This window comes from Macaca nemestrina, chromosome 20 (assembly GCF_043159975.1).
Source record: "Macaca nemestrina isolate mMacNem1 chromosome 20, mMacNem.hap1, whole genome shotgun sequence".
Taxonomy (NCBI): Eukaryota; Metazoa; Chordata; class Mammalia; order Primates; family Cercopithecidae; genus Macaca; species Macaca nemestrina.
Genome location: NC_092144.1, coordinates 2,391,352 through 2,418,603, shown reverse-complemented (window position 1 = coordinate 2,418,603; position 27,252 = coordinate 2,391,352). Strand labels below are relative to the sequence as shown.

Here is a 27,252-nt window from a genome sequence, read left to right as displayed (position 1 = left end):
CTCTGCTCACTGCAAGCTCCGCCTCCCCGATTCATGCCATTCTCTTGCCTCAGCCTCCCGAGTAGCTGAGATTACAGGCGCCCACCACTGCGCCCGGCTAATTTTTTTTTTTTTTTTTTTTGAGACGGAGTCTCGCTCTGTAGCCCAGGCTGGAGTGCAGTGGCCGGATCTCAGCTCACTGCAAGCTCCGCCTCCCGGGTTCACGCCATTCTCCGGCCTCAGCCTCCCAAGTAGCTGGGACTACAGGCGCCTGCCACCTCGCCCGGCTAGTTTTTTGTATTTTTAGTAGAGACGGGGTTTCACCATGTTAGCCAGGGATGGTCTCGATCTCCTGACCTCGTGATCTGCCCGTCTCGGCCTCCCAAAGTGCTGGGATTACAGGCTTGAGCCACCGCGCCCGGCCCTTTTTTTTTTTTTTTAGTAGAGATGGAGTTTCACTGTAGCCAGGATGGTCTCGATCTCCTGACCTCATGATCCACCTGCCTCGGCCTCCCAAAGTGCTGGGATTACAGGCATGAGCCACCGTGCCTGGCCCTCCTGCTGTGAATTTTCTGAACCATGATATATGAGTTAATTTGCACAGGTTTTCCCCCATTACTTAGATGCATAGGGTTTCCTTCCTGCGTGACTTCTCACATGACCTTGAAAGGCTTTGGGACAACTGAAAGCTTTCCCACATTTTTCGCACTTACTGGGCTTCTCTCCAATCTGCATTCCTGCATTTTTGGAAGAGCAAAGCCCACCAGAAGGTTTTCCCACACTGGCTGCACTGACAGGTTTCTCTCCCGTGTGCTTTCTCTCATGTTTGTGTAAAGATGAGGACCAACCATACGTTTTCCCACATTTTCCACATTTATAGACTTTCTCTCTAGTTTGCAATTCGACATTTGTGGAGGGGTGAGGCCTCGCTGAAGGCTTTCCCACGCTGCCCCTCCTCACGGGCTTCTTTTTAGCGTGCGTTCTTGCGTGTTTGTGTAAGGAGGAGGGCCAACCAAATGCTTTCCCGCATGTTTCACACTTATAGGGTTTCTCTCCGTTGTGAATTCTCACGTGTCGCTGAAAGGATGTTGCCCAGCAGTAGGCTTTCCCACACTGCTTGCACTCGTAGGGTTTCGCTCCGGCGTGCATGATCGTATGGACTCGAAAGGATTTCTGACACCTGAAGCCTTTCCCACAGTGCTTGCACTCATACGGCTTCCCTCCAGTGTGCATCATCACGTGTGCCCGAAAGGATTTGGGACAACTGAAACCTCTCCCACACTGCCCACATTCATAGGGCTTCTCTCCAGTGTGAGTCCTCACGTGTTCGGCGAGAGAGTGAGAACGAAGAAACGTCTTCCCGCAAGATTGACAGGCATAGGGCTTCTCTCCACTGTGGGTTTTCTCATGCATCTGTAGGTAGGAAGGGCGACTGAAGGCTTTCCCACATGCCTTACATGTGTATAATTTTTGTCCAGAGTGAGCTCTCTTGTGCCTCATCAGGGATGAAGAATGGGTGAAGAGTTTTCCACACTGACTGCATTCATACCGTCTCACACCGGTACGATGATTCTTGCGCAGATGACGATTACAGTTTCGAGTCTTTCTGAAGGTTTCTCCACGCTTATTACCTTTACCGCTTTTACATGGTCTCTCCACCCTTGGATTTCTGCTAAAAATGGGCAGCACATTATTAATGGTTTATGCCTTCCATAATTTATTTTATTTTTTCCCTTGAGGCAGAGTTTTGCTCTTGTTGCCCAGGCTGGAGTGCAATGGCACGATCTTGGCTCACTGCAACCTGCGCCTCTCGGATTCAAGTGATTCTCCTGCCTCAGCCTCCTGAGTAGCTGGGATTACAGGCATGCGCCACCACTCCCGGCTAATTTTGTATTTTTAGTAGAGACAGGTTTTCTCCATATTGGTCAGGCTGGTCTCGAACTCCTGTCCTCAGGTGAGCCACCTGCCTTGGCCTCCCAAAGCGCTGGGATTACAGGCGTGAGCCACTGTGCCCAGTCAATTATTTCTTTTTTTTTTTTTTTTTTTTTTGAGACAGAGTCTTGCTCTGTCGCCCGGGCTGGAGTGCAGTGGCCGGATCTCAGCTCACTGCAAGCTCCGCCTCCCGGGTTTACGCCATTCTCCTGCCTCAGCCTCCCGTGTAGCTGGGACTACAGGCACCCGCCGCCTCGCCTGGCTAGTTTTTTGTATTTTTTAGTAGAGACGGGGTTTCACCGTGTTAGCCAGGATGGTCTCGATCTCCTGACCTCGTGATCCTCCCGTCTCGGCCTCCCAAAGTGCTGGGATTACAGGCTTGAGCCACCGTGCCCGGCCAATTATTTCTTAATATATATTAATGAACATTAGGATAACATTTTTGCCATTTTCTGTACAAGGGTATAAGTTTCCTCTATTGTTGAAATTATTTCAAACTGGAATAAACGAAATACTCTGGTAGAAAGTTCAACCACAGCCCACTACAAAAACAATAGTAATATATGGGGTTCTCCCAGAATTGTTTCTAACAGAATTATCTTTTTTTTTTTTTTTCACTCTGTTGCCCAGCCCAGGCTGGAGTGCAGTGGCACGCTCTTGGCTCACTGCAACCTCCGCCTCCTGGATTCAAGCAATTCTCCTGTCTCAGCCTCCTGAGCAGCTGGGATTACAGGCACCTGCCACCACACCCATTTTTGTATTTTTAGTAGAGACGAGGTTTCACCATATTGGTCAGGCTAGTCACAAACCCCTCACCTCAGGTGATCCGCCTGCCTCGGCCTCCCAAAGTACTGGGATTACAGGCGTGAGCCACTGCACCCGGCGATACTGCCTTTTTCTTGTTGTTGTTGTTGTGTTTTTTTTTTTTTTTGAGACGGAGCCTTGCTCTGTCACCCAGGCTGGAGTGCAGTGGCCGGATCTCCTCCTCTTGGCAAGCTCCTCCTCTTGGGTTCACGCCATTCTCCTGCCTCAGCCTCCCGAGTAACTGGGACTACAGGCGCCCACCACCTCGCCCGGCTAGTTTTTTGTATTTTTTAGTAGAGACGGGGTTTCACCATGTTAGCCAGGATGGTCTCGATCTCCTGACCTCGTGACCCACCCGCCTCGGCCTCCCAAAGTGCTGGGATTACAGGCTTGAGCCACCGCGCCCGGCCTTTTTTTTTTTTTTGAGACGGAGTCTCGCTCTGTCGCCCAGGCTGGAGTGCAATGGCCGGATCTCAGCTCCCTGCAACCTCTGCCTCCCAGGTTCACGCCATTCTCCTGCCTCAGCCTCCCAAGTAGCTGGGACTACAGGCGCCCTCCACCTCGCCTGGTTAGTTTTTTTGTAGTTTTTAGTAGAGATGGGGTTTCACCGTGTTAGCCAGGATGGTCTTGATCTCCTGACCTCGTGATCCACCCACCTCGGCCTCCCAAAGTGCTCGGATTACAGGCGTGAGCCACCACGCCCGGCCCTGCCTTTTTCTTCTCAGTGCTACTCACCTCGAACGTCTCTCCTTGGTGTTGTGCTTGTCTTTCACACTATGTTCTTCCCAATTTTTTCCTAAAAGGGAGGCCCACGTATGCTTTCTTGTGAACTTTTCTATTTTCTGTTTAAGGGATAATTTTTCTCCAGAAGTATCCTGCTGAGAAATGGACCCATTGGTTTTAGGTTGAGCCTCATTATCTGAAACAAAAAAGTGAACAAATATGAGGAGGAAGGCATCTGCAAAGAAAGAAGTCATTCAGGTGTTTAATTGTTTCATGACTTCATTATGCTATTTTATTTACTTATTTATTTATTTATTTGTGAGACAGAGTCTCACTCTGTCACCCGGAATGGAGTGCAATGGCACGATCTCGGCTCACTGCAACCTCCATCTCCTGGGTTCAAGCCATTCTCCTGCCTCAGCCTCCCGGGTAGCTGGGATTACAGGTGCCCGCCACTACACCCAGCTAATTTTTTGTATTTTTAGTACAGACGAGGTTTCACCATATTGGCCAGGCTGGTCTCGATCTCCTGACCTTGTGATTCGCCTGCCTTGGCCTCCCAAAGTGCTGGGATTACAGGTGTGAGCCACCGTGCCTGGCCTGACTTCATTATGAAGAAGTACAAGAGCTCTCTTTCTTTTTTTTTTTTTTTTTTTTTTTTTGAGGCGGAGTCTCGCTCTGTCGCCCAGGCTTGGAGTGCAGTGGCGCGATCTCGGCTCACTGCAAGCTCCGCCTCCCGGGTTCCCGCCATTCTCCTGCCTCAGCCTCCCGAGTAGCTGGGACTACAGGCGCCGCCACCACGCCCGGCTAATTTTTTTTTGTATTTTTAGTGGAGACGGGGTTTCATTGTGTTAGCCAGGATGGTCTCGATCTCCTGGCCTCGTGATCCGCCCGTCTCGGCCTCCCAAAGTGCTGGGATTACAGGCTCTCTTTCTGCCATCTTGGAGCCTGGGGAGGCCTGCAGGGAAAGTGACTTCCAAAAGAAAATGCGTCTGGAAGGTGGTGGTCCAAGGCCATTTTGGCTGCCTGTAAGCAGGGTCTCCAGAACCAAAGAGAGCACACAGCTGTTCTTAAAATTGAAGGTGTTTGGCCGGGCGCGGTGGCTCACGCCTGTAATCCCAGCACTTTGGGAGGCCGAGGCGGGCGGATCACGAGATCAGGGGATGGAGACCAGCCTGGCTAACACGGTGAAACCCCGTCTCTACTAAAAACACAAAAAATTAGCTAGGCATCGTGGCGGGCGCCTGTACTCCCAGCTACTCGGGAGGCTGAGGCAGGAGAATTGCATGAACCCGGGAGGTGGAGCTTGCAGGGAGCCGAGATCGTGCCACTGCACTCCAGCCTGGGCGACAGAGTGAGACTCGGTCTCGACAAAAAAAAAAAAATAATAATAATAATAATAATAATTGAAGGTGTTTATGCCCAAGATGAAACTGAATTCTATTTGGGTAAGAGACATGCTTATGTATACAAAGCAAAAAACATGGCCGGGCGCGGTGGCTCACGCCTGTAATCCCAGCACTTTGGGAGGCCGAGGCGGGCGGATCACAAGGTCAGGAGATCGAGACCATCCTGGCGAACACTGTGAAACCCCGTCTCTACTAAAAATGCAAAAAATTAGCCAGGCGAGGCGGCGGGCGCCTGTAGTCCCAGCTGCTCGGGAGGCTGAGGCAGGAGAATGGCGTGAACCCGGGAGGCGGAGCTTGGAGCTGAGATCCGGCCACTGCACTCCAGCCTGGGCGACAGAGCGAGACTCTGTCTCAAAAAAAAAAAAAAAAAACAAAAAAAAAAAACACGGTGACTCCTGGTGGCAAACCAAACCAAACCACACCAGAAGCATCTGGGGAAAGGTCATTCAGGCCCACAGAAACAGTGGCATAATTCATGCCAAATTCTGAGGCAGTCTTCCTGCTAAGGCCATTGGACACAGAATCCCTGTGATGCTGTCCCCCTCAAGGATTTCAACTAACGAGAAAAAAAAAAAGAAAAAGTACAAGCAGTCAAAATGGTAGATAATTTTAAATGCACAGAAAAATCATCACAATGTTTCAAATAATTAACGTCTCCGTGCCACCAATATATACCCGCACTGGTAACACAAAAGGACCCTAAGTCTTTTTTTTTTTCTTTTTCTTTTATTTTTTTTGAGATGGAGTCTTGCTCTGTCGCCCAGGCTGCAGTACAGTGGCACGATCTCGGCTCACTGCAAGCTCTGCCTCCCAGGTTCACGCCATTCTGCCTCAGCCTCCCGAGTAGCTGGGACTACAGGCACCCGCCACCACGCCCGGCTAATTTTTTGTATTTTTAGTAGAGACGGGGTTTCACTATGTTAGCCAGGCTGGTCTCGATCTCCTGACCTCGTGATCAGCCCGCCTCGGCCTCCTGATGTGCTGGGATTACAGGCGTGAGCCACTGTGCCTGGCCGACCCTAGGTCTTTTCAACAAGACAGAAAGAAAAGTACAGATTAATAGATTTTTATTATCACAGAGAAGCTACTGAATTTTAGGTCCAGGACATCAATGATTATAACTGTCTCATTAACCAATGTATTCTCTTTCTACATTATAAATCTTAGAATAGGCTTAATGAGCAAGAAATATTTATTCTTTTTCTTTTTCTTTTTGGAGATGGAGTCTCACTCTGTCGCCCAGGCTGGAGTGCAGTGGTGCCATCTCAGCTCACTGCAACCTCTGCCTCCCGGATTAGAGCGATTCTCCTGCCTCAGCCTCCAGAGTAGCTGGGACTACAGGCGCACGCAGCCACGCCTAGCTAATTTTTTGTATTTCAGTAGAGACTGCATTGCACTGTGCTGCCCAGGCTGGTCTCAAACTCCTGAGCTCAGGCAATCCATCCACCCTGGCCTCCCAAAGCACTGGGATGACAGGTGTGAGCCACTGTTCCCGGCTCTTTTTTCTTTTCTCTTTAAAACAGGGTCTCAATTTGTCACCCTGGCTGGAGTACAGTGGTGTGATCACGGGTCACTGTAGCCTTGGACTCCTGGGCTCAAGTGATTCTCCTGCCTCAGCCTCCCAAATAGCTAGGACTATAAGAGCATGCTACCACGCCGGGCTCATTTTTTATTTTTTTGTAGAGACAGGGTCTCACTATGTTGCCCAGGCTGGTTGCCAACTCCTAGCCTCAAGTGATCCTCCTGCCTTAGCCTCCCCAAAGCACTGGGAATACAGGCATGAGCCACTGCAACCAGACAAAACATGTATTATCTAATAACCAAGTGCAGAAATAATGCCATCCTTACCTACTGAGGCCAGGTGCTTGAACGTCTCCAGCATCACTTCTCTGTAGAGGTTTCTCTGAGCAGGATTCAGCAAGGCCCACTCCTCCAGGGTGAACCCCACAACCACGTCTTCAAAGACCACCGTGTCCTAAAACAAACCACATACGTGTACGTGAGGATGGTGGAACTCACAGCACTGGGGAGCTGAACTCCATTCATAGGACACTCACACAAGATCCCGCAGTCTCCCAATATCGACTTAAGACTCAGTCCTCAGGCTTCTTCCCCTCTGTCTGTTATCACTTCCTGTGTCATAGGTTTTTTTTGTCTTTGACAAATAAAACTGGTACACATTTAAGGTGTAGATGACAATTTGATGCACATATATACTGGGAAATGATTGCCATGAAGTTAATTAACACATCTGTCACCAGTTACCTTTTTAAAAAATTTGATGGGAAGAACAAGTAAGATTTACACTCTTAGTACATTTCTTTCTTTCTTTTTTTTTTTTTTTTTTTTGAGACGGAGTCTTGCTCTGTCGCCCCAGGCTGGAGTGCAGTAGGGCGATCTCGGCTCACTGCAAACTCTGCCTCCTGGATTCGAGCGATTCTCCTGCCTCAGTCTCCTGAGTAGCTGGGATTACAGGTGCACACCACCACGCCTGGCTAATTTTTTTATTTTTAGTAGAGACGGGGTTTCACCATGTTGGCCAGGCTGCTCTCGAACTTCTGACCTCAAGTGATCCAACCGTCTTGGTCTCCCAAAGTGGTGGGATTACAGGCGTGAGCCACTGTGCCTGGTCTTTTAGTACATTTCAAGTATACAGTACAGTATCCTTAAATACAGTCACCATGTTGTACACTGGACGTAGAGAATTTATTCATCTTACAACGGAAAGTTGATTCCCTTTGACCAACATGTCTCCCCACTTCCCCTGCCCCTCAGCCCCAGGCAGCCACTCTTCTACTCTCTTCCTCTAGGAATCTGGCTCTTTTCGAGTCTCCAGGTAAGTAAGATCATCTGGTATTCATCTTTCTATGCCTGGCTTGTCTCACATGTGCTCCAGGTTCATCCATGCTGCCAACAATGGCAGGATTTCCTTCTTTATTATGACTGAATAACATTTAACTGTACATGTGTGTATATCATATATATATATTTTTTTCTTGAGACAGCATCTTGCTCTGGTGCCCAGGTTGGAGTGCAGTGGCGTGATCTCGGCTCACTGCAACCTCCGTGTGTCATATATTCCTTACCCTGTGTCATAGTCTTTAGAAAAAAAAAATTTTTTTTTGAAATAGAGTCTCACTCTGTCACCTAGGCTGGAGTGCAATGGTGCGATCTGGGCTCACTGCAACCTCCGCCTCCAGTGTTCAAGTGATTCTCCTGCCTCAGCCTCCCGAGTAGCTGGGATTACAGGTGTGTGCCACCACGCCCAGCTAATTTTTATATTTTTAGTAGAGCTGAGGTTTCACCATGTTGGCCAGGGCTGGTCTCAAACTCCTGACCTCAGGCGATCTGCCTGCTTTGGCCTCCCAAAGTGCTGAGATTATAGGCATGAGCCACTGCAACCAGCCAGAAAATTTTTTAGAGACAAGGTCTCACTCTGCTACACAGGCTGGAATGCAATGGCACAATGAGAGCTCACTGCAGCCATGAACTCCTGGGCTCAAGCCATCCTCCCACCTCAGCTTCCCAACTAACTGGGATTACAGGTGTGTGCCACCACACCTGGCTAATTTTTATTTTTATTTATTTATTTAAATTTTATTTATATATTTATTTTTGAGACAGAGTCTCGCTCTGTCGCCCAGGCTGGAGTGCAGTGGCACGATCTCGGCTCACTGCAAGCTCCGCCTCCTGGGTTCACGCCATTCTCCTGCCTCAGCCTCCCCTGTAGCTGGGACTACAGGTGCCCGCCACTGCACCCGGCTAATTTTTTGTATTTTTAGTAGAGACAGGGTTTCACTGTGTTAGCCAGGATGGTCTCGATCTCCTGACCTCGTGATCCGCCCGTCTCGGCCTCCCAAAGTGCTGGGATTACAGGCGTGAGCCACCGCGCCTGGCCTTATTTTTATTTTTAGCAGACTCAGGGTTTTACCATGTCGGTCAGGCTGGTCTTGAACTCCTGACCTCAACTGATCCATCTGCCTCGGCCTCCCAAAGTGCTGGGATTACAGGTATGGGGGCCTAGTCCAAAATAGTAAAATGCCATCTGCTCCCTGAAATTAGAAACAACAGAAGCTTTCAGAAGTGATCCACTTTAATCATGGCAAATGTAGTATACAATGAAAAAATACAGAAAGGAGAAAATTGTTCTGTGTGGGAGAAACAGCCAGAGGTTAGGCCCTAAGGAAGGAGTGGGCCCTTGGCTCTTTCAGGTACAGCCAGAGCCTGTGTGACGGGGCAGAGGGGGATGGGGACATGACAGCCAAAGGGTGTCGAGTGATGGGAAGTGAGGCACATCACTTTGTGGGGAACTCATCAGCCACAGGAAGGACTTTGGCTTTGGCTCTGAATGACTCCAGGCCTTTGCACAGAGCAGTGATCTCATGTGACAGCTGAGACTAGATCATAGGGGGCAGATGCAGACACCAGGACACCTGCTAGGAGGCGAAAGCAGCACGAGGTGAGAAGCAGGCGTGTCACCTTGGGTGGTCACAGTGCAGTCGCGTGCAGGACCAGCCTAAGAGGAGATACACAATTTCCTGATGGGCTCAAGCTGGGGCAAGACAGAACAGGGAGAATCGAGGAAGACTGATTATTTCCCTCAGGAAAACTGGCATCATGGAGTCACCAGCAACTGAGTTGTAGAAGGTTATATGTGACCTGAGAACTGACCAATCAGGCAGCTGGGGTGGGGCCTAGAGAACTGACCAATCAGGGGAGCGTAGATGGAGCATGGAGAACTGTCAATCAGGGGGGTTGGGGCAGAGCCTGGAGACCTGGCCAATCAAGGGAGCTGAGGCAGGGCCTGGGAACCTGACCAATTAGGAAAGCTGGGGTGGGGCCTGAAGAACTGTCCAATCAGCAGAGCTCAGGGAGGCAGGCTAATTTTTATTATTTTGGATCAGGCTTTTGGGGAAGAGGATGAGGGTGTGCTGCAAAGCAGATGAGAACAAGACATTCAAGTGGATACACATATAATAATGTCTTTAGTGGCCCTGGTCATAATGGAAAAAATTTGAAAACGCCCAGTCACTAGCAAACAGTGGAACTAACAAACACTAACAACATATCCTTATGAGTGAATACAAAAGAGCGATTAAAGGGGCTGGGCATGGCGGCTGTCACCTATAATCCCGGCATTTTGGGAGGCTGAGGCAGGCGGATCACCTGAGGTTAGGAGTTCGAGCCCAGCCTGACCAACATGGTGGAACCCCCGTCTCTACTAAAAATACACAACTTAGCTGGGTGTGGCCATGCATGCCTGTAACCCCAGCTACTTGGGTGGTCGAGGCAGGAGAATCCCTTGAACCCGGGAGGTGGAGGTTGCAGTGAGCCGAGATCGTGACACTGCACTCCAGCCTGGGCGACAGAGCATGACTCTGTCTCAAAAAAATAAAAAATAAAAGAACAGGCCGGGCGCGGTGGCTCAAGCCTGTAATCCCAGCACTTTGGGAGGCCGAGACGGGTGGATCACGAGGTCAGGAGATCGAGACCATCCTGGCTAACACGGTGAAACCCCGTCTCTACTAAAAAAAAATACAAAAAACTAGCCGGGCGAGGTGGCGGGCGCCTGTAGTCCCAGCTACTCGGGAGGCTGAGGCAGGAGAATGGCGTGAACCCGGGAGGCGGAGCTTGCAGTGAGCTGAGATCTGGCCACTGCGCTCCAGCCTGGGCGACAGAGCGAGACTCCGTCTCAAAAAAAATTTAAAAAAATAAAATAAAATAACAGAATTATTATCTGTTACAAATTCCCTACCCTGGAAAAAGAGAATAACTGATATTTTAGCAAGTTTTTGTAATTCACCAAATTAAACACCATTTTTTCTTATAGGAATGTATTCATTTCGGAGGGTGTCATAATAAGAGAGAGATTTTCTCTCTTTCTCTGCGATTCTTTTTCCCGGGAGCCCCGTCAAGGGCTAAGCCCCGGAATCCCATTTGTCATCACCGAAAAGAAACAACAGATGTGAGAAACTTAACCATACGTGCAAAAAAGGAACAGGGGAAAAAAAAAAAAGAAAGGCACGGAAGAATTTTTAACAAATGGAATGTAAGACGAGAACTTTATTTTTTTTCTGAAATTCACCTCCTTGGAAATATTTTATCTTTCAAACTCTCTTCTTTACTGTATGTTCCATGGACTGAAAAAAATCTCAGGCTCAAGTAACCAAATCCATCTTTAGAAGGAGAGAGGCCCAGGCAGGGGCGGCTGGCCTGGAGTCCGGCCTGCAGGCCTTTGGGGTCAGGAGCGCCCGCACCACCTGTCCACCCCTCGCCCCTCCCAGGGACGTGGGCCTGGGCCCAAAGTTTGCATCCAAAGCGCATTCTGCTTTGGGGGTTGTTGCACCGCGTCGGTGGGGTGGGTTTTTTGTTTTTTTGTTTGTTTGTTTGTTTTTGTTTTTGGACTTTGGGTTAGTTTTTCTTCCAGTTAACTATGTGAGACCCCCCCCAGGGCAGGAGTCATCTCCGTCTTTTCTTTTCCCTCCATCCCAGCGTCCTGACAACTACGACTTTGCAGGGAATGAAGACTTGGGCAGGGGAGTCCCCGCAGGACCCTGGGGTGACACGGGGACAGAGGCTCCATGGGGCTCCCAGGCGGCTCCCCTGGGAGTTTCAGCGTGTTCTGGCCGCTTCCAACCCTCCCCTCCCAGGACTCCGGCTCAGGCTCGGCTCCTGCCCTGCACTCACCATGTCCTGCAGGACCCAAGACCTGAGCTCTTCACCGAGCTCCCTGCGCCTCGCAGCGGGTACCGGTGAGCACAACGGGAACACCCGTGGTCACTCAGGGCAGGCCGGGAGTGCTCAGCAGGGAGGGCGGCAATGCCCCGCCCCTGGGGCTGATTGGACGGTTCTCTTCTCTGCTCACGTCTGAGTGGAGAGTTCACCAGTCACATCCCAAATCCCCTGATTGGACAGTTCGTTAGACTCTGCCCCTGCTCTTCTAGTTGGTCAGCTTGCTAGCCCTGAGCTCTGCTGACTGGACAGTTCTTCAGGCCCCACCCCGGCTTTCCTAATTGGTCAGGTTTCCAGGCCCTGCCTCAGCTCCTTTGATTGGACAGGTCTCCAGGCTCTGCCCCAACCCCCCTGATTGACAGTTCTCCATGCTCCATCTACGCTCCCCTGATTGGTCAGTTCTCTAGGCCCCACCCCAGCTGCCTGATTGGTCAGTTCTCAGGTCTTGGGTCCTGCAGGCAGCATCCCCCACCCACAGTGGTCTCCTTCCTGAAATGAAAATGGTGCTGACTTAGAGGCAAACCTGGGCCCTTCGGTTATCCACCTGTAGAACAAAGCAGCTTCGGCCGGGCAGGGTGGCTCATGCCTGTAATCCTAGCACTTTGGGAGGCCGAGGTGGGCGGATCACGAGGTCAGGAGATCAAGACCATCCTGGCTAACACGGTGAAACCCCGTCTCTACTAAAAATACAAAAAATTAGCCAGGCGTGGTGGCGGCGCCTGTAGTTCCAGCTACTGGGGAGGCTGAGGCAGGAGAATGGCGGGAACCCGGGAGGTAGAACTTGCAGTGAGCTGAGATTGCGCCACTGCACTCCAGCCTGGGCGACAGAGCAAGACTCTGTCTCAAAGCAAAACAAAACAAAACAAAACAAAACAAACTCTGTCTCAAAAAAAAAAAAAAAAGAAAAAAGAAAAAAGAAAAAAAGAAAGAAAAGAAAAAGAAAAAAGCAGCTTCTTCTGTCCTCAGTCTGTTGCCAGATTCCATGATGCTGGAGGAGGTCTCGTCTCTCTGCTGACCAGTAGACCCTGGGAAGGCCCATGGGGTCAAGTGAGTGACCAAGGAAGAGTTTACCTTCCCTAACTAGAGTCAGCACAACTGCTAGAACTGAACTCTTGAGCCATTAGCAATGGTCTAGCTGGCCAGGCGTGGTGGCTCACGCCTGGAATCCCAGCACTTTGGGAGGCCGAGGCAGGCAGGTCAACTAACGTCAGGTGTTTGAGACCAGTCTGGAAACATGATGAAACCACGTCTCTACTAAAAATACAAAAAAATTAGCTGGGCATGGTGGTGCACACCTGTAATCCCAGCTACTCCAGAGGCTGACGCGGAAGAATCACTTGAACCTGGGAGGTGGAGGTTGCAGTGAGCTGAGATTGCCCCACTGCACTCCAGCCTAGGCAACAAGAGCGAAACTCTGTCTCAAAAACAAACAAACAAACAAAAACAAAAACAAAACACTGTGGCAACAACTCTTTATCCTAGGTCAATATTTTGAGGTAAAGCACTCTGGGGATATTTTGCCTCACAGTTCCCAAGTAAAAATCCAGGTCACGAATATCTCAGTACCTATCAAAACTCCAACTTCAGAGCTGAGTGCTTAATGTGCAGGTAGATGAAATGGCTTGAATATTCTAGAGGCAAACGACATGTAAACAAGGGGGCATAATCCCTGGAAGCCTGTTCGTAGGGCCGAGAGCAAACAGATTTTATAGGGTCCCCGCCCACTGCTCATCTTTGCAGAGGCTATTCCCTATACTTTGATCATGGTAGCCACTTAAATGAGCATGTTCCTTACCAATCCCACCAGACATTCTCCTGCTGGGCCACAATACAGGGTTTCACCAAGACACACCCTACCCTTGGGGTTAGAGACATTACTGACAGTGACCAAGGTGCTCAGTTCTTTTCTCAAACTACACTGTAGCGGGATCGATAAGGAATCAGAGAGACCGATGTGTTCAGGAGGATATTTACTATTTAGGTGCCCCGACCCAGTCAGAGTAACATGCAAATGACTGAGCCCTCAACAAAGAGTTAAGTTACCTTTTAAGCATTTTGTGGGGCGGGGAGAGATTTGTGCAGGGGGAAGGATATTACAAAAGCGAGAAACAAAGACAGTTATTCAATTAACTGAGACATGCATTACATCATTTCTTACTTTTCAAGGAAAAACATGTTTTACAACTTGAGTTTATCTGTCTAATGACATTGCAGCTACTCAGCTAGGGAAACAGGGTCTTCACAATGCCTGGGAAAGGAGGAGAGATAAGGCTCACCAGCCACAGAAAAACAGGCAGTTAATTTTTAAAGGACTCCAGCTCTTTCTTTTTCTCAGGGGGAATTGGGTTTTCATTTTGGTTTTTGTTTTTTGTTTTTTTTGAGACGGAGTCTTGCTCTGTCGCCCAGGCTGGAGTGCAGTGGCACGATCTTGGCTCACTGCAAGCTCTGCCTCCTGGGTTCATGGCCATTCTCCTGCCTCAGCCTCCTGAGTAGCTGGGACCACAGGTGCCCGCCACCACGCCTGACTAATTTTTTGTATTTTTAGTAGAGACGGGGTTTCACTGTTTTAGCCAGGATGGTCTCAATCTCCTGACCTCATGATCCACCTGCCTCGGCCTCCCAAAGTGCTGGGATTACAGGCGTGAGCCACTGCGCCCGGCCAGGAATTGGGTTTTCTTCCTTGCAACTGAGTTTCTGCTTATACATTCTTTAATTTGTTTTAACTCCTGTTCCAACACAACACTGGGCTCTTTTATTTATTTATTTATTTTGAGATGGAGTCTCACTCTGTCACCAGGCTGGAGTGCAGTGGCACAATCTCACCTCACTGCACCCTCTACCACCCGGGTTCAAGTGATTCTCCTGCCTCAGCATCCCCAGTAGCTGGGACTACAGCCACCTGCCACCACACCCGGCTAATTTTTGTGTTTTTAGTAGAGACGGGGTTTCACCATATTGGTCAGGATGGTCTCGATCTCTTGACCTCATGATTCACCCGCCTCGGCCTCCCAAAGTGCTGGGATGACAGGCGTGAGCCACCGCACCCGGCCAACACTGGGCTCTTGAATAAGGCATTCAAAGAAACTTTCTGGGCCGGGCGCGGTGGCTCAAGCCTGTAATCCCAGCACTTTGGGAGGCCGAGACGGGTGGATCACGAGGTCAGGAGATCGAGACCATCCTGGCTAACACGGTCTCTACTAAGAAATACAAAAAATTAGCCGGGCGAGGTGGCGGGCGCCTGTAGTCCCAGCTACTTGGGAGGCTGAGGCCGGAGAATGGCGTGAACCCGAGAGGCGGAGCTTGCAGTGAGCTGAGATCCGGCCACTGCACTCCAGCCTGGGCGACAGAGCGAGACTCCGTCTCAAAAAAAAAAAAAGAAAGAAACTTTCTGCTTTCTTATACTCTGGGGCTAGAGGCCTCGTGGAACTGATGGCTCAAACAAATCTTGTTGACACTACAGACCACACATGGTCTTCTAAATGGGTGTTCTCCACTGCGTACAGCTTTACTTAGGCTCAACCCCAGCCTTCAGGGCCCCTTACTTTGTCCTGATCATCAGACTTATTGGCACCTTAGAGTACAACCCACAACACATTAACACATGCTTCTTTCTTTTTCTTTTCTTTTTTTCTTTTTCTGAGATGGAGTCTCGCTCTGTTGCCCAGGCTGGAGTGCAGTGGCGCGATCTCGGCTCACTGCCACCTCTGCCTCCCAAGTTCAAGCGATTCTCCTGCCTCAGCCTCCTGAGTAGCTGGGACTACGGGCGCCCGCCACCACGCCCAGATAATTTTTTGTATATATATTTTTTAATAGAGATGGGGTTTCACTGTGTTAGCCAGGATGGTCTCAATCTCCTGACCTTGTGATCTGCTCACCTCGGCCTCCCAAAGTACTGGGATTACAGGCGTGAGCCACCGCGCCCGGCCCAGATGCTTATTTCAAAATGGTCACTCCCCTGGGGTTTTGTTAACTGAGATAGTTCTCTACCGGCCGTGACTCTTATGTCCCTTCTTGGGCCTTCTTTTGAACATCATCTGTCGTCTGTGTGACCTGGGGGAGGGGTCAGTATTTCCTCTTGGGCACCTGTTTGAGAACTGAACTGGAGTCCATTCACCCAGCAACGTAAGGCCAGATATCTGCACCGAGGTTTGCTGTGGTAGAAAGGGAAGTGTGTATTTGCGAGGTGTCCAGCAAGGAGGATCAGGCAGCTCATGCTTAAGTCCCAGCACCCTTGGTGGCTCACAGGTAAGGGTTGTTAAAGGCAGGGGTAAATGTTAGAAGAGCAGAAGTCATAGGCAAAAAGGTAACTTAATATATAAAAGTTGCACATTGGTTTTGACCTAAAAGCCTGGTATATCTTGAAGTGGGGGGCTTACCGGTCATAGGTAGAGTCAAAGATTTTCCAATTTGCAGTTGGTGAAGAGAAGCTTTGTTAATAACGCAGCGTCAGTAGAAACGAATATTAGCTCCGGCTCATGGGTGTGACCAACTCCAGTACCCTCAGGAAGAAATTTGGAGTAGAAAGTGGAGGTCAGAGGTCAATCCCCAGTTCCCCCTTATCTTGTCCACTTGTGGTCTACTCGTGGGATAATTTGTTTGGTGGGGGTTGGGGTTTCTGAAAAACACCTCAGAGACATATATTAAGATGTTATCTGGCTGGGCGCGGTGGCTCCGCCTGTAATCCCAGCACTTTGGGAAGCTGAGGCGGGCAGATCACGAGGTCAGGAAATCGAGACCATCTGGCTAACATGGTGGAACCCCGTCTCTACTAAAAATACAAAAAAATTAACTGGGCGTGGTGGCGGTACCTGTAGTCCCAGCTACTCGGGAGGCTGAAGCAGGAGAATGGCGTGAACTCGGGAGGCGGAGCTTGCAGTGAGCAGAGATTGCACCACTACACTCCAGCCTGGGTGACAGAGCGAGACTTCGTCTCAAAAAAAAAAAAAAAAAAAAATTATCTTTAGTTTTCTTTTTTTGAGAAGGGGTCTTGCTCTGTCTCCCAGGCTGGAGTGCAGTGGTGTGATCACAGCTCACTGCAACCTCCACTTCCTGGGCTCAAGAGATCTCCCACATCAGCTTACCAGGTAGCTGAGATTACAGATACACACTGCCATGCCAGGCTAATTTTCTTCTTCTTTTTTTTTTTTTTTGTAGAGACAGGGTTTTGCCATGTCGCCCAGGCTGGTCTCAAACTCCCAGCCTCAAGCGATCCTCCTGCCTCAGCCTCCCAAAGTGCTGGGCCTACACGTGTGAGTCACCATGCCTAACCATCTTTAGTTTCTATAGGAGAACGAAACATCCCATGATTCTAGCTTCCTTGGCTATTGTTTTAGGCTACTGTTACCTTCTTGCTTATCGAGTTGCTTATTTACTTCTTGAGGCCAAGTAGGTGACTGAAATTTACATTGAAGAAACACAAGATTGTTCTTTAGTTCTATGCTTGGGAGACCCACAGGTCCCAAGGAGGGAGTCCCTGCTCCATCTCACACCCACTCCCAAACCTCCTCTTGACACAAGTGTGCTAATTTTCTGCTCATTGCACATACTTTTCGGGCCATGACAGGCACTGCCTTTGGCACACATGATGTCGTCCTGTCAACTCAAACCAGGAAGCCATCGGAAAACATTCAGCACACTGTCACCACACGCGGCGGATAGCTAATGCTTTAGATGCTTTCCGTGAAGGATAACACTCCCTGGCAGATGCAACAGCTGATGACTGCTTGGCTCAGGACTATTTATTGGCCAGCCAGGGAGAGTTATGTTCCCTTAAAGGGGCTGCTGGCTGTACGCTGTACGTGGGTACTGGAAGGGTTGCATAAATAATTGTTGGAGGGCCGGGCGCGGTGGCTCAAGCCTGTAATCCCAGCACTTTGGGAGGCCGAGACGGGCGGATCACGAGGTCAGGAGATCGAGACCATCCTGGCTAACACGGTGAAACCCCGTCTCTACTAAAAAATACAAAAAACTAGCCGGGCGAGGTGGCAGACGCCTGTAGTCCCAGCTACTCGGGAGGCTGAGGCAGGAGAATGGCGTGAACCCGGGAGGCGGAGCTTGCAGTGAGCTGAGATCCGGCCACTGCACTCCAGCCTGGGTGACAGCACGAGACTCCGTCTCAAAAAAAAAAAAAAAAATAAATAAATAAATAATTGTTGGAGACCAGCCTCAACATCACCCGTAGGGTACCCAAAGTCCAGTGGTGATGAAGGAATGAGAAGAGACAGGTTAAGAGGTCACAAAGAGTGGGGGCCAGGGGGCCAATTGCACAATGGAGGCTGCAAAAGGCACCAAGTTCTGGTCTCCTCACTATTTATTGAGTGCAGTCACTTAGATCTAAGAAGCAGACGTTCAGGGCGAAATGGTGAAAGGGAGGCAGTGCGTCACATGCGTAATCTATAGCAGTGGTGGTTTAAATTAATCTCCTTTGGCCGGGCGCGGTGGCTCAAGCCTGTAATCCCAGCACTTTGGGAGGCCGAGACGGGTGGATCACGAGGTCAGAAGATCAAGACCATCCTGCCTAACACGGTGAAACCCCGTCTCTACTAAAAAATACAAAAAACTAGCCGGGCGAGGTGGCGGGCGCCTGTAGTCCCAGCTACTCGGGAGGCTGAGGCAGGAGAATGGCGTGAACCCGGGAGGCGGAGCTTGCAGTGAGCTGAGATCCGGCCACTGCACTCCAGCCTGGGCGACAGAGCAAGACTCCGTCTCAAAAAAAAAAAAAAATTAATTAATTAATCTCCTTTGTGCTGTCCTTCGGAGAGTAGCTAGTGGGAGCAGCTTAACTAGGAGCCTGCACGTCTGTTCACATTCCAGTGCTTCAAAGGAGTGTCTTTCTCCTTGAACACAGTGTTTATGGACAAGAGAGCGGGTCTCGCTCTGAGCATGGGAACATAATGGCCATAAGAAGGCTTTCCTCCTCAGAGGCCTCTTGTGGCTTTCCACAACTTATTGTCCCATATTTTTATGGCTGGTTTACACAGGCACCCCATAAGCCTTTCCCCCAACAACAATAAATAAGACAATGGTCTAAAACGTTACTGAAATATTTGAAAAGATGCCATGGAACTCCAACGCCCCGAGACAACCGCATCTGAATACTCTTTTTTTTTTTTTTTTTTTGAGACGGAGTCTCGCTCTGTCACCCAGGCTGGAGTGCAGTGGCCGGATCTCAGCTCACTGCAAGCTCCACCTCCCGGGTTTACGCCATTCTCCTGCCTCAGCCTCCCGAGTAGCTGGGACTACAGGCGCCCGCCACCTCGCCCGGCTAAGTTTTCGTATTTTTTAGTAGAGACGGGGTTTCACCGTGTCAGCCAGGATGGTCTCGATCTCCTGACCTCGTGATCCGCCCGTCTCGGCCTCCCAAAGTGCTGGGATTACAGGCTTGAGCCACCGCGCCCAGCTGAATACTCTTTCAAGACCCACTTTTTATTTTTTATTTTATTATTATTTTATTATTATGATTATTTGACATGGAGTCTTGCTTTGTCACCCAGGCTAGAGTGCAGTGACACAATCTCGGCTCACTGTAACCTCTGCTTCCCGGGTTCAAGTGATTCGCCTGCCTAAGCCTCCCAAGTACCTGGGATTACAGGCGTGCGCCAACATGCCCAGCTAATTTTTTTTTTTTTTTTTTTTTTGAGATGGAGTCTCTTGCTCTGTTGCCCAGGCTGGAATGCAGTGGCATGATCTTAGCTCATTGCAGCCTCCGCCTCCCAGGTTCACACCATTCTCCTGCCTCAGCCTCCCAAGTAGCTGGGACTACAGGCGCCCGCCACCATGCCCGGCCACGCCTGGCTAATTTTTGTATTTTTCAGTAGAGACGGGGTTTCACCATGTTAGCCAGGATGGTCTTGATCTCCTGACCTCGTTTCCAACTGCCTTGGCCTCCCAAAGTGCTAGGATTACAGGCGTGAGCCACTGTACCCTGCCTATTTTATCTTTTGAGACAGTCTCACTCTGTCCCCCAGGCTGGAGTGCAGTGGTGCGATCTTGGCTCACTGCAACCCCCGCCTCCTGAGTTCAAGTGATTCTCCTGCCTCAGCCTCCCAAGTAGCTGGGATTACAGGCGCCCACGACCACGCCTGGGTAATTTTTGTATTTTTAGTAGAGACGGTGTTTCACCATATTGGCCAGGCTGGTCTCGAACTCCTGACCTCAGGTGATCTGCCCGCCTCAGTCTCCCAAAGTGCTGGGGTTACAGGTGTGAGCCACTGTGCCTGGCTAAGACCTCCTTTTCTTTTTTTTTTTTTTTTTTTTTTTTGAGACGGAGTCTCGCTCTGTCGCCCAGGCTGGAGTGCAGTGGCGCGATATTGGCTCACTGCAAGCTCCACCTCCCGGGTTCACGCCATTCTCCCGCCTCAGCCTCCGAGTAGCTGGGACTACAGGCGCCCGCCACCACGCCCGGCTAGTTTTTTGTATTTTTAATAGAGACGGGGTTTCATCATGTTAGCCAGGATGGTCTCGATCTCCTGACCTCGTCATCCACCCGCCTCGGCCTCCCAAAGTGCTGGGATTACAGGCTTGAGCCACCGCGCCCGGCCAAGACCTGCTTTTCAAATTATACTATGTTGCTTGGGCAAATGGCTTTTAAAATTTGTACTTGGCCAAATTAAAATTCAAGTACATGACACATGGTGAATTTCAGTCACTGAGCAAATTCCGGGGCGGGGGAGGGGGTGAAATGTAGTCAAGAGGCTACTTTGATTTTTGATGTTTGACCACTGACAGACCTACAGCCCTTTCCCTGCCCACTCATCATGCAACTGGATAAGAATGTCCATGTGGCCGGGCGCGGTGGCTCACGCCTGTAATCCCAGCACTTTGGGAGGCCGAGGCGGGCGGATCACAAGGTCAGGAGATCGAGACCACGGTGAAACCCCGTCTCTACTAAAAATACAAAAAATTAGCCGGGCGCGGTTGTGGGCGCCTGTAGCCCCAGCTACTCGGGAGGCTGAGGCAGGAGAATGGCGTGAACCCGGGAGGCGGAGCTTGCAGTGAGCCGAGATCGCGCCACTGCACTCCAGCCTGGGCGACAGAGCGAGACTCCGTGTCAAAAAAAAAAAAAAAAAAAGAAGATCCATGGGTACCACTCACCCTGTGGTTCCAGCAGGTGAGAAGGTCAAGCCTCACAAAACCCCCGCCCCAGCCTTGAGCCGCTACAGAGGCCAAACTCACCAATGCACTGTTTCAGCTTCCTTCAAGCCACCTGGACCAGCTCCCACCTCCCCAGATCTCCACACAATACTCTTGCCTAGGGATTTTTTCTGTCCTTTTGGTGGGTGTGGCATGAAATCCAGACCCATTTGGGTGGGTGGGGGCTGGTACTACCATTCAAAGGCCAACCACCAAACAGAAGGGCACACATAAAAAATGCTGACCGGGCGCGGTGGCTCAAGCCTGTAATCCCAGCACTTTGGGAGGCCGAAACGGGCAGATCACAAGGTCACAAGATCAAGACCATCCTGGCTAACCCGGTGAAACCCCGTCTCTACTAAAAAAATACATAAAACTAGCCGGGCGAGGTGGCGGCGCCTGTAGTCCCAGCTACTCGGGAGGCTGAGGCAGGAGAATGGCATGAACCCGGGATGCGGAGCTTGCAGTGAGCCGAGATCCGGCCACTGTACTCCAGTTTGGGCAACAGAGCAAGACTCCGTCTCAAAAAAAAAATTAAAAATTAAAAAATGCTTCTGGGGGCTGGGAGCAGTGACCCATGCCTGTAATCCCAGCACTTTGGGAGGCTGAGGCGGGTGGATCACCTCAGGTCAGGAGTTCAAGACCAGCCTGGGCAGCATGGTCAAACCCCGTCTCTACTAAAAATACAAAAATTAGCTGGGTGTGGTGGCACATGCCTGTCATCCCAGCTACTCAGGAGAATCGCTGGAACCTGGGAGGCGGAGGTTGTGGTGAGCCGAGGTTGTGCCACTGCACTCCAGCCTGGGCAACAGAGTGAGACTCTGTCTCAACAAACAAAAACAAAAAACATGACAATGGCATATTCTCACAAGGGAGCACTTTTTATGTTGGCAACAAAAGTGAATGAACTACCATCTCACCGTTATGCTAATCTTTATAACTGGAAAGGTAGTTCATGATAAACAGTAGTACTTGCAATATACCATCTGCATAAAAAAATAAGTGAACTGTATATATGTATACACACACATATGTACACATATATATACATATATACACATATGTACACAGATATATATAAACTATATAGCTACATACATATAAATATACACACACATATATATATATATTTTTTGAAACGGAGTCTTGCTCTGTCATCCAGGCTAGAGTGCAGTGGCACGATCTTGGCTCACTGCAAGCTCTGCCTCACGGGTTCACGCCATTCTCCTGTCTCAGTCTCCCAAGTAGCTGGGACTACAGGCGCCCGCCACCTCGCCCGGCTAATTTTTTTTTTGTATTTTTAGTAGAGACAGGGTTTCACTGTGTTAGCCAGGATGGTCTCGATCTCCTGACCTCGTGATCCGCCCACCTCGGCCTCCCAAAGTGCTGGGATTACAGGCGTGAGCCACCATGCCCGGCCTGAATACGTTATATTTTACAATAAAATACTATGCAATTAATATATCACAATACCGCATTAAGGGGACAATATGGCCGGGCGCGGTGGCTCAAGCCTGTAATCCCAGCACTTTGGGAGGCCGAGACGGGCGGATCACGAGGTCAGGAGATCGAGACCATCCTGGCTAACACGGTGAAACGCCATCTCTACTAAAAATACAAAAAACTAGCCGGGCGCGGTGGCGGGACCTGTAGTCCTAGCTACTCCGGAGGCTGAGGCAGGAGAATGGCGTGAACCCGGGAGGCGGAGCTTGCAGTGAGCCGAGATTGCATCACTGCACTCCAGCCTGGGTGAGAGAGCAAGACTCCGTCTCAAAAAAAAAAAACAAAAAACAAAAAAAAACAAAGAAGGTCGATGTCTCTGAGGGGCAGATAATAGGCTCTGAGGCAGATCTGAAAAGACGGCATACAGAGGTTTAGCAAAGGCAGCATAATTAGGAATTCTCAGTGAAGATAGCCAGCTGTTCCTAGAATTATACATGTCTGTTTTGTTTGTTTGTTTAAGACAGAGTCTCACTCTGTTGCCCAGGCTGGAGTGCAACGGCATGATCTTGGCTCACTGCAACCTCTGCCTCCTGGGTTCAAGCAATTCTCCTGCCTCTGTCTCCCGAGTAGCTGGGACTACAGGTGACTGCCCCCACGCCCAGCTAATTTTTTGTATTTTTAGTGGAGACAGGGTCTCACTGTGTTAGCTAGGATGGTCTCGATCTCATGACCTCGTGATCCACCCATCTTGGCCTCCCAAAGTGCTGGGATTACAGGCATAAGCCCCTGCACCTGGCCCATACCTGCTTTTATTCTGGGGACAGCAATGGATAAAATTGATTCAAGGTGCCGGGCGCAGTGGCTCAAGCCGGTAATCCCAGCACTTTGGGAGGCTGAGACGGGCGGATCATGAGGTCAGGAGATGGACACTATCCTGGTTAACATGGTGAAACCCCGTCTCTACTAAAAAATACAAAAAAAACTAGCTGGGGCCGGGCGCGGTGGCTCAAGCCTGTAACCCCAGCACTTTGGGAGGCCGAGACAGGCGGATCATGAGGTCAGGAGATCGAGACCATCCTGGCTAACCCAGTGAAACTCCGTCTCTACTAAAAAATACAAAAAACTAGCCGGGCGAGGTGGCGGGCGCCTGTAGTCCCAGCTACTCGGGAGGCTGAGGCAGGAGAATGGCGTGAACCCGGGAGGCGGAGCTTGCAGTGAGCTGAGATCCGGCCACTGCACTCCAGCCTGGGTGACAGAGCGAGACTCCGTCTCAAAAAAAAAAAAAAAAAAAAAAAAAACTAGCTGGGCGAAGTGGTGGGCACCTATAGTCCCAGCTACTCGGGAGGCTGAGGCAGGAGAATGGCGTGAACCCGGGAGGCGGAGCTTGCAGTGAGCTGAGATTCGGTCACTGCACTCCATCCTGGGCGACAGAGCAAGACTCCTTCTCAAAAAAAAAAAAAAAAAAAAAAAAATTGATTCAAGGCATTCTGGCTGAGCTTTGGGTGCCCTGAGATATCTCACATCCTAAGTAGTAACTTTCTGCACCCACTGAAATTTAGATTGCGAGGCTTTATGACCTAATTCAGTTCGTGCCTCTAGGAGAACGAGGAAATCCATAAGACCACCTTGCTTAGCTTGGGTACAAAGAGATTATCAGTATACTGAACAAGAGTAGAGCCTTGGATAAAAGTTACAAGTCTGAGCAAGCCTTAAGGACTTGGGAAAATATTGATGGGGGAGCAACAATATTCCTGAGGTATGCAGGCCATGCCCACTGTCCTCGAAAGAGAACTGCACAGAGGAACTGTGAATCAGCGTGCAAAAGAATGGAAAAGACAGCGGAGCAGAGCTCCATTCAAGCAAACCAGCCTGCATAAGCAGGAACCGGGGTACAAATAGTGGTTGTAATGGGAACTGTAGAGTGGTGAGGCACTACAAGAATTGTGGCTATTAGAATTTGTAAAATTGGTAAATTTGGTTCTTTTTTTATTTTTTATTTTTTGAGACGGAGTCTCGCTCTGTCGCCGGGGCTGGAGTGCAGTGGCCGGATCTCAGCTCACTGCAAGCTCCGCCTCCCGGGTTTACGCCATTCTCCTGCCTCAGCCTCCTGTGTAGCTGGGACTACAGGCGCCCGCCACCTCGCCCGGCTAGTTTTTTGTATTTTTTTAGTAGAGACGGGGTTTCACCGTGTTCGCCAGGATGGTCTCGATCTCCTGACCTCGTGATCCGCCCGTCTCGGCCTCCCAAAGTGCTGGGATTACAGGCTTGAGCCACCGCGCCCGGCCAATTTGGTTCTTATCAAAATCAAACTTCCCTTCTTATTTTTACTGGCAAGACTAGGGTGTTAATAGTGGGAGAAGGTAAAGTTAATGGGCACTCTGCTGTAACAGAGTCTAGTATAGATTCAGTTCCTTGTTCTGCATATTGACACAAGAGGGCATTGAGCTATTGGTTGAAAAGGCTTATTCCTTTTCCAGGCAATGTGCACAGTCTCTGTGCTCTGTAGCAATGCAACTTCATTTGCATATGAGGCCCAGAGACTAATTGGAATGTCAGTAACTGGAAGTAATTGGAATATCACTTGAGGTTGCATCCTCTTCAGAGGACGCGTCTCAATCAGGGAAAACAGAAAGTGTGAGGTTTGGTCTGAGGTCAAGGGGATAAAAACACCTTTCCCATTACATTGTAAGATGGCATTCAATTTATGTAGCAAATCTCTACCTAGAAAGTTTACCGATGAGGCTTCAGAAACTAGAAAGCTATAATGAGTGTTAATCAAAACTAAGGATATTGGTGTGGCCTGAGACGTGGGTAATGAAACAGGTTGCCTAAAGGCTCTGACAGCTTGAATAGAATTAAAAGTGACAGTAGAGATGAGTCCTCTGAGAAGCTGGTAGAGAAAGTCGGACCACTGTCAATTTAGAAGTTTAGTTTCTGATCTTCTATTTTAAATTTAATGGCAGGTTCTGAGGTGCAACTGAGGATTGGCTGGCCTCCATCAATCACTAGGGAATTGGGTCAAAACTCCTGATGCATTTTATACGCTTCCATTTCTGAAAATATTCTCCTATTTAAGAACCAATGGAAGTGCAAACTCTGATATTTATTTACACACCAAATTGAAGAAAACATGTTTTATGATTTACAAAAAGTACTGGCCACTTCCATAAGAATCAGTGTTTAAAGGGTCACCATTTAGAAAACAGGGTTCCTGTTAATAATTCTACTCATTTCATATATATTTTAATATAAAATATGACTGTTTTTGTCTGCTTCAGATAGGATTTTTTTGATTGCTTAAGATAGGGTCTTGCTCTTATTTCCAGGTTGGAGTGCAGTGGCACGATCACGGCTTATTGCAGCCTCGACCTCCTGGGTCCAAGCTATCCTCCAGCTTCAGTCTCCTGATTAGCTGGGACTACAGGTGAGCCTCACCACACCTGGCTAATTTTCATATATTTTGCAGAGATGCAGTATCTCCAAGTTGCCCAGCCTGGTCTTGAACTTCTGAGCTCAAGGAATCCAGCTGCCTCGACATTTCAAAGTGCTGGAATTACAGGTGTGAGCCTCTGATCCCTGCCCAATTGTTGTTTTTTAAATAAACAATGAATGCCAAACTTTAAAAAATCAACTTGAGGCTGGGCGCAGTGGCTCATGCCTGTAATACCAGCACTTTGGGAGGCTGAGGTGGGTGGAGGATCACTTGAAATCAGGAGTTTGAGACCAGCCTGGCCAACACAGTGAAACTCCATCTCTACTAAAAATACAAAAAATTAGCTGGGCGTGGTGGCACACACCTGTAATCCCAGCTACTTGGGAGGCTAAGACACAAGAATTGCTTGAACACGGGAGACAGAGGTTGCAGTGAGCTGAGACTGCACCATTGCACTGTAGCCTGGGCAATGGATCGAGACTCTGTCTCCCACTCCCTGAAAAAAATTCACTCAACCTTACTAAAAAAACTGTGAAGCTTTTTTTTTTTTTTTTTTTTTTTTTACTATATATTGGAAGAATTTAATAGTACAATAAATATATGCCTCTAAATGCTTAAGTACAATTCATTAATAACTCTAAGCCTGCTAGGCCTTTGTATTTCATCACACAAAGACTGGAAAACACAGACACAGAAAAATCACAACCGTGCAGTGAGACACATGGACATTCACAGACACTCCTTCCTGAAAACAAGGACCACTACTGAGACACATGGGACCTCCCAGACACACCAATATATGTCCCCACAGAATCACCCAGACTTTGTCACTAGGAAAAACAGGTGGACATACCCAAGCACACTCAAGAGATAGAGTCCCAGAGGTAGTAACAGACACACAGTACAGGCCCTCTGCACCCTTCATCCCCATCTTTGTTTTTCTTCTTACCACTGTGCATACAAAGTGCACTTGACTTGCATCCCTTGTTTTGTTTTGTTTTTATTGGCCCCTACATTAGCTTCAAGGGAACAAGGATATTTGGTCTCTTCTGTTCACTGCAGCACCTAGGACATCACCTGTTACACAGAAGAACATCAGTAAATACTTAATGTCCAGGCTCAACAGACATATGCATTCGGTGAGGTGTGCACACATCTCATCAGAGGGCCACATCCATCTGAAAGTCAGAGAATGAGTTGTCTTCACAGCCATCCCTTGTGGAAGGAGGAGATCCCCCCAACCCTAAAGGAAGGTCCTTCAGCCGTTTTGGTGGAGTGATGGTGATGGTGGTGGGAGCCTTCCTGAGCCCTCACTGTCTACATAAGAACCTGAGAACAGGGAGCCTGAGTCCACCACAGGACAAGAGTCATGACGTTGTAGCCCCTGACGCCGCTCAAATTCTAAGAAAGCGCTCCTCACTACCAGACCCAGGGAGCTCAGTTAGGACATCACTGGTATCTCTTCCTCGCTCGGCTGCCCTTTTTTGCAGTCACCTCTGATGCCACCATATTCACAGCAGTGCCTTCTACTTGCTGTGAAAGTTACCTCGGACCATCAGGGTCCTTCCCCGTCTGTCGCGTCCCCTCAAGTACATCCGCGTCCCCTCAAGTACATCCGCCATTACAAGACGGAGGCCTCTGAAGCTCGGGCTGTCTACCCGCCAC

General features: G+C 49.4%; 1 protein-coding gene and 1 pseudogene across 5 annotated transcripts; one reads left to right on the top strand and one right to left on the bottom strand.

Annotated features, from left to right (window-relative positions):
• Positions 1-404: 404 nt before the first annotated feature.
• Positions 405-27,180, bottom strand: LOC105485713 (zinc finger protein 556). 5 transcript variants are annotated; one of them, XM_071087198.1, is made up of 5 exons: positions 26,537-27,180; positions 15,956-16,078; positions 6,696-6,822; positions 3,451-3,634; positions 426-1,651 (listed from the first exon to the last, which is right to left on the bottom strand). In XM_071087198.1, the coding sequence occupies exons 3-5, from the start codon at positions 6,727-6,729 to the stop codon at positions 595-597; spliced, it is 1,275 nt and encodes a 424-aa protein (XP_070943299.1). In that variant the 5' UTR covers positions 6,730-6,822; positions 15,956-16,078; positions 26,537-27,180; the 3' UTR covers positions 426-594. The 5 variants fall into 5 exon arrangements, with proteins under 5 accessions (XP_070943297.1, XP_070943299.1, XP_070943296.1 ...); XM_071087195.1 differs by lacking the exons at positions 15,956-16,078; positions 26,537-27,180 and adding exons at positions 8,779-8,899; positions 9,327-9,579; XM_071087196.1 differs by lacking the exons at positions 15,956-16,078; positions 26,537-27,180 and adding an exon at positions 11,535-11,861 and having other exon boundaries at positions 405-1,648.
• Positions 4,299-5,450, top strand: LOC139360266 (large ribosomal subunit protein eL33-like; annotated as a pseudogene).
• Positions 27,181-27,252: the final 72 nt, after the last annotated feature.